Here is a 12761-nt window from a genome sequence, read left to right on the forward strand (position 1 = left end):
TGAAAATTATTTTAGAGCTTGTTTTTCATAGATCTGGACCTACTGGTACAAGAATAGAACCTGCATTAGATGACTGACTGCAAGCTTCTCCATAAGTTGGCCTCCAGTAATAATGCTTTTTAAGGCCATTGGAGACTTCTGCAAGATACACATGTCCATCCACCACAAATGGCTCCACATCTGTATTGTCTGGTTTTAGACGGCCTGTTTGAATTAAGTCTGAATATGCCTGTGATTTTAAAAAAAAAGAACAAACTATCATTAATAAAATAGGTTGTTCATTTATCGTAATTAAATTTCTATATTCAAATTAGCTGTACTGATTTTCAGTTTAAAATATTTTGAGTAAATTACTGAATTTTATTTTCCACATATAGATTTTTGTTCACTTAATTTCACAATGAAATTAGAATCTTGCAAAATTTATTTCTAAGCTTTAAGGTATTTTTTGTCATTTTATGACTTCCAGAATTAACAATTCTCAACTGTTACTGATTTTGTGGGCCAAAAGGTCCCATGGTCAAAATTCCTACAGGGGATCTTAAATGAGGGACATAAGGAGTTGTATATGCCCTTGAAAATTTGATGGCCAGGGACCCATTTCTCAGAAAAATAATCAGATTTTGGCATCCAACTCTCTGGATTTCATAAACTCCCTGAAGCTCATTTATCGTCTGAGGCTAAGAGACCATTTCCATATTATTAGATGGTGGCCTGGCTGGTAGCCCCATTCTTTTTTCATTGTAGAATTTTCTTTGTTTATCTCATGGATCATTGGTACGTACGTAAGATCACACAAACATGCTAAGCTGGCTTGTCAGTAAGATTGTATACAGAGATAGGCAGAAATGTAGACAGTAAAAGAAAACTTCAGTTGCTTTCCGCTTTATTCCAAGCTCACCTTAGTTTCTAGTGTGTAGAATGTTTTTCTAAAATCAAGATTTAAATAGTATGTTTTATTACTCATTTTGGTGGTAGTTTTGGATAGCCTTTTTGCAAATTGAGATTTTTAGCATCTTCTTTCCAAATGAAAACTATTTGTTACTATGCTTTTTGTTTTGAAAGTAGTATCAAGGGCTGTGTTTGCATAAGCAACTGTAGGTCTCCAAAACCATGTCTTGGTTTAATTATTGGGCAGCAGATTAGAGACTGTGCTGCATCAAATTTAGAATAAATCAACAATTGTGATTTTTAAAATGTTTTAACTTTGGAGGAGTTGGGACTGTGTCATTCATTGATCTTTATATTAATATGTAGTATTTGAGATATTTTGCTATTTCAACCACAGAACTTTACAGTCATTTTTAGGGTTTATTTTTAAATGTATCAGAACTGCAGTGTCTTACTATATTTTGTAATCATTCTTTTAATATTTATTTTTGAGAGAGAGAGAGAGACCAAGCAAGTGAGCAGGGGAAGGAGGGAAGGAGAGAGGGAGAGAGAGAATCCCAAGCAGGTTCCACTCTGGCAGTGCAGAGCCTGACACAGGGCTCCAACTCAACAAACTGAGATCATGACCTGAGCTGAAATCAAGAGTCAGACGCTTAACCTACTGAGCCACCCAGGTGCCCCAATATGTTATAATCATTTCTAAGGCCACCTGTAAATGTCTGATGTTATAGAGAAGACCCCAGAAAAAGCCTTCAGTGAAGAAGAAAGAAAACAAAACAAAACATACCACACATGTAGCTTCATCAAATTTGTTTCCCCAAATGTAGACATTAGAGAGTATGGGGTTTGTTTTCATGGACTGTGAAAGTGCAACAAGTCCTTCTCCCTTTATGTTGTTGTTGACTACTGACAACCTAGGGAGAAACAAGAAGTAATAACCCTGGAAACCAGTAAATACTTTCACAAAGAAGATGCATAAGTTAGCCAACAACATTTATTACATTTCTTTCTAAGTTTGTTATTTTTTTTTTAATTTTTTTTTTTCTTCAACGTTTATTTATTTTTGGGACAGAGAGAGACAGAGCATGAACGGGGGAGGGGCAGAGAGAGAGGGAGACACAGAATCGGAAACAGGCTCCAGGCTCTGAGCCATCAGCCCAGAGCCCGACGCGGGGCTCGAACTCACGGACCGCGAGATCGTGACCTGGCTGAAGTCGGACGCTTAACCGACTGCGCCACCCAGGCGCCCCCTAAGTTTGTTATTTTAAAAGAGGGGGAGATAGAGGATCCGAAGTAGGCTCTGCACTTACAGCAGAGAGCTCTATGCAGGGCTCAAACACACGAAGCTTGACATCATGACCTGAGCCGAAGTTGGTCACTTACCCCACTGAGCCACCCAGGCACCCTTGTTGAATTTTATGCTGTAAAATCTTGGCATTACTCTTCAGCATCTGATGTAATCCTAAAATCCAAGAAACTTAGTCCTCTAATTGGATGCTTCATGTACCTAGTAGAGCTACCTACATTTTAGAAATCAGTAGGTTGTTTTATATCACTCAGTAAATGTTTGGGGTGGATTACAAATATGCCCTTCAGGATTAGGTCATCCAAGTAGTATTTTCTTTATTTTTTAAGTCTTGGTCATATTGAATGATTGTGATTTTTCTATAGAATTCAGGGTAAATACTATAAGCAGTAAGAATTCTCTCAGTCTTAAATCGATCATAATTAGAATCAATATAATTTTTAATAGACATTACTTTTGGGGATGCCTGGGTGGCTCAGTCGGTTAAGTGGCCGACTTGGGCTCAGATCATGATCTCGTGGTTCGTGAGTTCGAGCCCCATGTCAGACTCTGTGCTAACAGCTCAGAGCCTGGAGCCTGCTTCAGATTTGTGTCTCCCTCTCCCTCTGCCCCCTCCCCTGCTCACATTCTGTGTCTCTCTCTCTCTCAAAAATAAACATTAAAAAAAAAATAGACATTACTTTTGAAAAAGAAATTGAAATGTTTAATATGTCAGTTTAGAAACTATTTTTATATATTTCATCATGCATCTTGAGTTAAACCTTTAAAACACTAACCTCAAGCCCTTTAAATTTTTGTTATTTTGATTAAATGTAAAGTGATACTAACGCTTTAAGACCCCTGTTGTGTGAAGCAAGAATTTCACTGAGATACTTTGCTCCTACATCTTCTATTCTGTTAAAAGAAAGATCTATTACTTCCAGAGTAGTATTGCTTTTCAGTACGTCAGCCAAACACACCATTCCATCACGAGTTATTTTATTGCTGGGAAAGGAAAAAATACGTGTTACATTTGAAAATATGAAGTATTCTTCTTTTATTCATAGAGATTAACAGGCCTCAGAATTGTTATATAGAACAGTATTTTCTCATTCACTAAAAGATTTTCATCACTCAATTTCCCAAAAAGTTAATGAAAATTTGCTATAAAATGTTACTTTCATTCTGGATTACTCGTGATTAAATTGCTCATTCACATCATAGGAGATACAATATCAGTATAAGCTAAATACTAAGACTTAGGATAAAAAGTTGACAACAATGGTTGCATTTTCTGATCTTTGGAATTAGCATCTAACGGCGAATCCTGTGTACTGTAAATGTTTACATAGATTATTCCCAGGACTTCTGGATTAATGTATTATCACTTACCAGCTCACATCAAGGTAGCGTAGGCTTCTATTCAGATACAGTGCATCGCATAATTGTTTTATTCCACAGTTTTTCATATTATGCTTACACATGTGTAGTGCAACAAGGCAGTGATTTTCTTTCAACATGTGGCCTAGATGAACTGTGGACTCTTCCTAAAAATAGGTAAAATCTTTTTCTAAAATACAATTTTGAAGCTATACCTGTTTATTCCAAACATATTCTAAGTTTTTTAAATTAGCTTTAAAAAAATATCAAGACTATTAGTCTGTAATTTTCATTTGTTTTGGCTTGGCTTTTAAGAAAAATCATTTTTGCCACAAATGATACCTTATTTTAAAAATAGACAGTAGGTACTTGCAAGGTACAGTGACTAAGTGATGTAAAGTAAGAGGCTGGTTTTAAAAAGGCATAATCCTAAACAATCATTCCAGGTGAAAAAAAAAAATTGGTCCCATGACATATTGAGCATATTAAGCCCCCTTATTGTTGTCCTCTCAGCCTCTAAATTTTTCTTACACCCTCCATATGTTCCTGAACTTTTCTCTTGATTCCTACTCTTCATAGTCTTTAGACAAAATACACATTTCCCAATGTTGATTCTATTTAAAAACACTCATTAATCGTGTGATACCTAGTTCTTCCCTTTTATATAATCATCCCAAATTTCTAAATATGTTTTACTCTTCTAGTCACTGGAAGACTTATTTTTAATTCCAAAATCTAGCTGCTTCCAGGCAAAAGGTATGTAGCCTCAATGAGGATTTGAATACCAAGCACTTTAAATTTTTAACAGAGTCAGTCTTGAAATGAATGGGTCAGAGTATTTTATGGTAAGAAGTCCTCTTGCTTGATTGCTGTATTTATAAGAAGTTTTACAGTCACTGGAAATGCTGAATACAAACATGGATAACTATGCTCAAATTACATACTTCTACGTAATACTCTGAGAAAAACCTACTTTGAGAAAAACTTTAAAAGTTAAACGAGACCACGTGGCAGTAGCAGATAGTACTTGAGCTTTATAATAAAACTGTCCAGGGGTGCCTGGGTGGCTCAGTCAATAAAGCGTCTGACTCTTGATTTCGGCTCAGGTCACGATCTCACGGTTCATGAGTTCAAGCCCCACAACGGGCTCTCTGCATACAGTGCAGAGCCCGCTTGGGATCTCTCTCTCCCTCTCTCTCTGCCCCTTCCCTGTTTGCATGCGCTCTCTTGCTCTCCCAATACCCTTAAAACTGTCCAGATACTTGCATTATACTAGCTGTATGACTTTGAGCAAATTATTTCATCTAGCTGAGTCTCAGTTTCCTTTCCTGTAAAACAGATAAAATTCTACTTCCCTCACAGAATTAAATTAACAAAAAAGTACATGGCCCCAAATAAGTGTTCTATAGAACACTGCAAAGCATTTATTATTATTCAGTGTTCTGTAATCCTGTATCTTATTTAAATTATTGCTGACACTGAAATAGATACACCCAAAGGAAGCTATAGTTTAGGATCTTAACAAATGCAAATTGATCACTCAGGGGCCAAATATTGCTCTGCATGGTGCCTGAAACAGAGGACATGATACATATTTGTGTTTTATGCTTTGCGTTTTTTTTAGGTCAAGAAATTCGGTTGAGTGACCACCCTTATTTAAGGGACGGAACTAGAATCAGAAATAGTAAAGAGTTTTTAGGTCAATTCACTGAGTTTGACAATTTGCCTAAGATGATGCCTGGCATCAGTATCTTTCCAAGCTCCCCAGATAATGAAATGGAATTCATTAAATGGAACAGGTTTGCAGGCTTATGTTTGGGAACAGCACAGTATGAGGAAGCACATGAGGATTCTACTCCACAGCCACTGAAGAAACTAGTGCTCACAGGGAGAGAGAGGGTGGTGGCTGCCTTGGAGAGGAATTAGAGTTTACCTGGCTAAACTCTCAGCACCAGGCTGAGAGCAAGGTCTTGGACCTGAGAAAGGCCTTTGGGCTTTTCATAATTCTCAGATTTGGGAATGAGAACACTCGACACACAAGAGGAATCGTGCTTCTGATGTGATTTCATATAGTTTAACACACTTATTTCTTTGAGGCTTTAATCCAGAAAATTTTGATTTAGCCTTCATAGGTCACATCCTCAATCTGAGAACCTTCTCTGCCACTTCTAAAAGAATGTTAAAGGAATAAGGAGAAGCCTTGACAGCAGGTACCATGTTTTCCCTCATCTTGTCTCCAGTAGATAGCTTACCTATAGGATCAAGTCCAGACTTCCCAGGCTGCTATTCACTCACATTCTGCCATTATTACTCATAATTTCAAAAGTGGTTTAGTGATACCAATATAACAGACAACAAAACAATTTACACTGAGCTTTTATAATCTAGCCTTTAAAACTTGAATCATTTGGGGGCACCTGGGTGGCTCAGTAGGTTAAGCATCCGACTTCAGCTTAGGTCATGATCTCACAGTTTGTGGGTGAGATCACACATGGGGCTCTGTGCTGACAGCTCAGAGCCTGGAACCTGCTTTGGATTGGGTGTCTTCCTCTCTCCCTGCCTCTCTCCCTGCCCCTCCCCGACTTGTTCTCGCTCTCTCAAAAAAAACATTAAAAAAATTAAAAAAAAAAAAAACTTTAATCATTTGTTTTTGTCTGAGCTACTTTGCCTCTCTACAGGTTTACTGTTAATCTGAGTTTACAAGAAAAAAAAAAAAAAAGACATGTTTACTGCTTAAATAAGCAACATCTAAAATCATGACTCAATTTTTCTTCAAGTAAGCTTTTGTTTGTAAATGCAGTTAATTCTAAAAATATAATGCATTCATGAACCTTGACATAACCTTCAATAAATAGTACCTTCGTTTTATTCACATAATAATATTAGCTGTCATCACTTTGAATACATACCTGTTCACCATACAGTATAGGTCGGTTTAGGTTTATTCCCTTAATTGTTTGGTTTTGAGTTAGGACTGTAGCAAATGCTATCACACTTTGCATTCCCTAAAAACAATAAATTCATTAAGGAAACTGACAACATATTTAATGTCCCTATTTCAAAATCAGTAATCTGGATTCAGTTAAATAAATGTATTTTGAATTGTAAACCTTTCGTGGTCAAATTCAGAAATGAATGATCACTGTGTTCTTTTTTCCCTGGCCTAAAATCTGTAACATGATGGGGAGTTCTGAAAGTTTCACAGTCCATTTCCTAGGATGTTTACCTCCAGGTTTGCTCCTAAGTTCTCAAGGTACTGTGTGTTGCAGACAGACCTCAGATACATAGATACACACGTGGGTCCCAGCTAGCATTCTGCACTACTGAGAACACTGCAAGTTTTACGCATACTTGAACCCTCTGTGTGAGTTGTGGCAAAGATTTACTAATCCATTTTTCACAGCTTCCACAGGCCTCCCTCTTTACCTTATTGGAAGGGCCTAATTCTTCCCCATTTCTGTGATGGACACCACCGACCACACCTAGGTGTTACACCAGAAAACCTGGGCTTCCTTGCACTCTGCCACCCCACTCACCCTCCCATCCAATTAATCAGTAAGTCTTAAGAGATTCTGTCTCCAAAAGATGTCTCAAATTAGCCCATCTGGGTGCCATCACCCCAACCCCAGTCCTTATTGTCGTCACCCGGACTACTGTAGTAACTTCCTAAGTGGTCTGTGAGCTTCCTCTGTCACTAATTCCCCAACAGAGAAACCAGAGATCTTTTTAAAGGACCAGATAACGTCACTTCTCAAAGCCTTTCCATGACACATATTTATAACAATCCCCTCTTCCCCTGATGTATGACCTGCAACCCATACAACATTGCTGGATCTGGCCTCTGCAAACCTCCGCCTTCATTTTGAGATACTCTTAACTCCCTCATCCACTCTGGCTTTTGGGTTCTTGAAACCTGCGGAGTCAGTATTTCATTACTCATGTACCTCTCATGATTTTTGCTATATTTGGGTGTCAGTTTTATTATTTACTTAATAGTTTTCCATTAAATCAATTCACTTTTTCCATCTTATTTTAAAACTGTCATTACTATAAATGGAAAACCTTAAGTAAATTCCTCAAAATAAGCATCTATAAAAATAAATACATGAGTATTAAAATCGCCTCAGTCTGTATTAGTAATGCCACCCATACAACACTTGGGGCAGCACTATCTTAGAGTCTGTATGTGTTGGACCCCTGCCTTGAATGTTCTGCCATGGATGCTTTCCAAGGCAGTTATTCCTCATCCTTCATGACCAAGTGTTACCTCCTCAGATATTAGAAACTACCCTATCCTGAAGATTACCTCCTACTTGGCAATCTTTGTAGCACTTTTCTCTTTATTGATGTTTTCCCAACTGGAATATAAGCTTTCTAATGAAGTAGCATTTTTTTAAATAAGAAACAACAATAACAACAGAAAACACTACAATCTTTTTTCTCAAAAGATCCCATATAGGTTAAGAAGGGTTATAGATGGAAGATTAGGAAGAATTTTATTCTAAGTATTCCTCTATAATAAATACAATCTGATTTTATTAATAGCACTATTATGCCTAATAGTATAAAAAAAAAAAAACCTTTTTCTCTGATATTAGGGGAAAGCTTAATCATTCCTAAGATGGTCATTTAGCTGGTCTCTTTAACAATTACCTATCCTGGTTTCCAGGGAGAATGACGCAGTACCTAGGCGATATTTCTTATAACCATTTTACTCACCAGATCACAGTCACCCAGATCTAATTTTTCTAAGGATGAATTAATTTGCAGCATTGCAGCAAAAAACATTCCACCTTTATTTTCAATCTTGTTTCCAGTCATTCTTAGGTATTTCAGAGTTGTATTCTTCTGCAAAGGAAAAGAACCAAAACTTCGTTAAATTTTAGTCCACAGAATTCTTGTTTGATTACGTGAGTTAGGAGACTATATTACTATTTGTAGACTCCTCAGTTTTTCATGAAGACAGAAGAGGATACACTCCTTAAGGGTACCATTCAGCTACTCATAGCATAAAAATCTAGCTTAATTTTTTAGTGGAGAGAATGCCCCGGAAACAGATGCCCAAAAATGCCCAGTAAATGAAGCAGATTTTAATAAATTTTCCTTTCACTGGGAAATCTATAAGTTTGTTTTCTAACAAAATTATGCCACTTTTTTTTGAGGTGAAATTCACATAACCCAAAGTTAACCATTTTAAAGTGTACAATTCACTGGCTTTTAATAAAGTCACAGTGTTACACGGCCATCACATAGCTAGTTCCAAAGTATTTTTATTACCTCCTCAAAAGGAGACACTATACCCATTAAGTACTCATTCCATATTCTCCCTGTATCACTTCTAAAGGAATAGAATTTCTCAAACATTTGCAAAGTTTAACTCCTCTCATTCCACTCTTTTGATAATTCTTTCACAAATAAAACTACAGACATTTCAATATGCTGATGAGTAAATATCAGAAGACATGCAAGTGCAAATAGTTATCTTTAAAGTTAATCCAAACCCCTTAAGAGCAGGAAGAAGGCAAGGAGGTCTACTGTTAACACTTCTATTCAATATTGTACTGGAGATTCTAGACCAAGCAATTAGGCAAGGAAAAGAAACAAAAAAGGCATCCAGATTGGAAAAGAAGTAAAACCATCTCTGCATATAATGTGATCTTATTTATGGAAAATCCAAAGGAATCCACCAAAAAAGCTGTTAGAACTAGTGAGTTCAGTGAGACTGCAGGGCAAAAGACCAATTGTGTGTGTGTGTGTGTGTGTGTGTGTGTGTATTTTTTTAATCGTATTTCTACACACTAGCAATGAACAACCCAAAACTGAAATTAAGGTTATCCCATTTACAATAGCATCAAAAATAAAACGTTAGGAATAAATTTAGCAAAACAAGACTTGTACGTTAAAAACAAAGCACTGTTGAAGGAAATGAAAAACCTAAATAAATGGAAACCCTTCCCATGTTCGTGGATCAGAAGACTTAATACTGTTAAGATGGCAATACTCCCCAAACTGATCTAAAGACTGAAAGCAATTCCTCTCAAAAATCCTTGTTTTTCTTGCAGAACTTGATAAACTGATCTTAAATTTCGTACGGAAATACAAGGGACCAGCACATGTTGAAACAGAAAGGACCCATATGGGCTTCTTGACTTCAGAACTGGCTACAAACTACAGTAATCAAGATAGCGTGGGACTGGCATAGGGATCAAAATACAGGTTAATAGAATGAAGAACAGAGAAATAAGCCATTTACAATCGATCGAGAAAATTAATGGGGAAGAACAGTCTTAAATAGTATTGGGACAACTGGATATCCACATGCAGAAGAATGAGGTTAGACTCCCACCTCACATCATATACAAAAATTGACTCAAGATGGATCAAATAACTAAATGAAAGAGCTAAAACAAAACTGTTAGAAGAATACGCAAGTGTAAATCTTCATGACTTCGAGTTAAGCAAAGCCTTCTTAGATATAACAACAAAAGCAAAAATAAATCAAACTTTATCAAAATTAAATAATTTTGTGCTTCAAAGGACAGACACCATTAAGGAAGTGAAAAGACAACCTAAACTACAGAATGAGAGAAAACATTTGCAACTCAGGTATCTGATAAGGGACTTACATCCAGAACATGTAAAGAACTCTCACAGTTTATAAATTTTTTTTTTTTAACGTTTGAGACAGAGACAGAGCATGAACAGGGGAGGGGCAGAGAGAGAGGGAGACACAGAATCAGAAGCAGGCTCCAGGCTCTGAGCCATCAGCCCAGAGCCTGACGCGGGGCTCGAACTCATGGACCGCGAGATCGTGACCTGAGCTGAAGTCGGATGCTCAACCGACTGAGCCACCCAGGCGCCCCAGAACTCTCAGTTTAAAAAGACAACTAAAAACCATTTACAAATGGGCACCGAATAGACGTTTCTCCAAAGAATGGCACATGCAAAGATGCTCAACATCATTATTTATGAGGGAAATGCGAATCAAAACCACAAAACCTCTTCATATCCACCAGGATGGCTAAAATCAAGACAGTAACAAGTGCTGGTGAGGATGTAGAGAAATTAAAACACTCCACATTGCTGGTGGAATCATAAAAAGGGACAGCCACTTTGGAAAACAGTTTGGCAGTTTCTCAAGATGTTGAACACCATTACCAAATGATCTAGCAGTTTCACTCCTAGGTATATACCCAAGAAAATGGAAAACCTATGCACACAAAAATGTGCAAATATTCACATTATTATATATAATTCACATTATTATAGCATTATTATAGACAAAAAGTGGAAACCCAAATGTCCTTTAACTGATAGATGAACAAAATAGGATATATCCAAACCATGGAATATTATTGGGCAATAAGAAGGAATGAAGTATGTTACAATATGGATGAACACTCACTGGGGAGTGAAAGAAGCATGGAGAAGGGTTGCTAATGGCTTTGCGGCATCTTTGGGGGATGAAAAGTTCTAAAAATAGACAGTGATGGTTGCACAATTCTGAATATACAAAGACGCACAGAGCTGAACACCTTAAAGGTAAATTTTTATGGAAAAACGTAAATTTTTATGTATGTGAATTATACCTCAATAGAGCTGTTTATTTTTAGGGGTACCTGGGTGGCTCAGTCAGTTAAGTGTCTGATTCTTGGTTTTGGCTCAGGTCATGATCTCACGGTTCATGGGTTTGATCCCCACATCGGGCTCTATGCTGGCAATGTGGAGCCTGCTTGGGATTCTCTCTCTTTCCCTTTCTCTTTGTCCCTCCCCTGTTCGCTCACTCTCTCAATATAAATAATCATTTTTTAAAAACTGAGGTCAAAAGTGCTTGTAATATTACATTTTAATACATCGAAGTACAATAAAAGTACACATTTGCATAATAATGTAAGTTCACAGTGATATTTTATTACGTTGATTACAAGCTATCAGAAGTTAAAATTCCCAAAGAAAATGTTGGTTTAAGGTATTTAAATGCTTACATGTAGTGCTTTAGCAATCAATTCTCCACCTTCGGGCCCAATATCATTAAACATAAGATTTAAATAAATGAGTTTATGTTGTTTCTATAATAAGGAGAGAAAAGAAACTATTATTAGGAATGCAATTATTAGGAAACAAATCAATCTAGGAGCTGCTTTATTTAAATAAAAGTATTCACCTCCAAAGAAAATCTTTGCAACATAGAAAATCTTTAAGTCCAGCACAAGAAACTACCATTAAGGGCCGGGGGAGGGGGTGGAGATTACCATTCTCATTTAAACATAACTGCAATATAAATGAAAGAAAAAGACCACATTCTTTTTTGATCAATGATTCAAAGTACGAATGTGCTTACAAAGTATGAGTGTACAAGTTTGCAAAAGAGGACTCAGGAGCTCTAGGTACCAGTAGTCTACTGATAAATACACAGGTGGGTTTTCAGTGTATTTCAAGTGTTATAAATATACTGCAAGGTCAGGACCTGGACATTTTGCAAAACTGTCACTTTGTGGGTGTGCCACGAGACTAGGTGGTTTCACTGTAAACAGAACATTTTGATGACTTTTGCAGCATTTTTGTAATTGTTGAGAATAAATTTATATTCTTTTTTAATCTTCACTCTGTCCTTACGTTGTGTGCTATCTCATGGATAGAATTTTAAAATCACTTTTAAGCTCATTGGAAACATGTTTAGCAGTTGAGATTGGGACAAGTAAGAACTGAAAAAGCGAATTCAAGAGAGGTAGTGAGTAAGTGATGTATGCTGCCTTAAACATTTTAACTGAAAAAACAGACACATACACATATTTGCCAATCGTCTTGAGGTCGGAACAAGGGCCTTTTCTTAAAGTACACCTATCTGATTGGTGGACCACACGTTTTTTGTTTTGTTTTTTTGACCACACTGTATTTCTTAAACAAAATGCAACCATAATGCAGCACTTCAGCCTGGGCAGTTCCAAAGTGAAGACTGTAATAAAGGGTTAACTTAGCAGGCTTAGGGTACTCAAACTCTGCACATTCCAAAGAAAGGACTGGTTCTTAACTGACTCCTGGGAGAAAACAAAAAGAACTGAGAACATGTTGCAGTAAAATACCTGAAGCAGTCTTGCAGCATAGTATGCACCAACATCACTCATGAAGTTATATCTAACATCCAAACCTGGAGAACACGGATGAATAGAGGCAGATATTCCTTATAATGAATAATTAAAATCAG

The 12761-nt window shown here is 36.9% G+C and overlaps 1 protein-coding gene across 5 annotated transcripts in view; it reads right to left on the minus strand.

The window, feature by feature from the left end:
• Positions 1 to 12761, minus strand: part of LRRC34 (leucine rich repeat containing 34) — a 22310-nt gene continuing 9549 nt past the window's right edge. For all 5 annotated transcript variants that reach the window (XM_047874585.1, XM_047874587.1, XM_047874584.1 and 2 more), the window contains exons 4-11: positions 12640 to 12704; positions 11542 to 11625; positions 8276 to 8404; positions 6466 to 6561; positions 3569 to 3723; positions 3026 to 3181; positions 1679 to 1805; positions 1 to 229 (exon numbers count right to left, since the gene is read on the minus strand). In XM_047874585.1, the coding sequence (XP_047730541.1) occupies positions 26 to 229; positions 1679 to 1805; positions 3026 to 3181; positions 3569 to 3723; positions 6466 to 6561; positions 8276 to 8404; positions 11542 to 11625; positions 12640 to 12704 (1016 nt within the window). In that variant the 3' untranslated portion in view covers positions 1 to 25. The remainder of the gene's footprint in view (positions 230 to 1678; positions 1806 to 3025; positions 3182 to 3568; positions 3724 to 6465; positions 6562 to 8275; positions 8405 to 11541; positions 11626 to 12639; positions 12705 to 12761) is intronic.

This window comes from Prionailurus viverrinus, chromosome C2 (assembly GCF_022837055.1).
Source record: "Prionailurus viverrinus isolate Anna chromosome C2, UM_Priviv_1.0, whole genome shotgun sequence".
Lineage (NCBI taxonomy): Eukaryota > Metazoa > Chordata > Mammalia > Carnivora > Felidae > Prionailurus > Prionailurus viverrinus.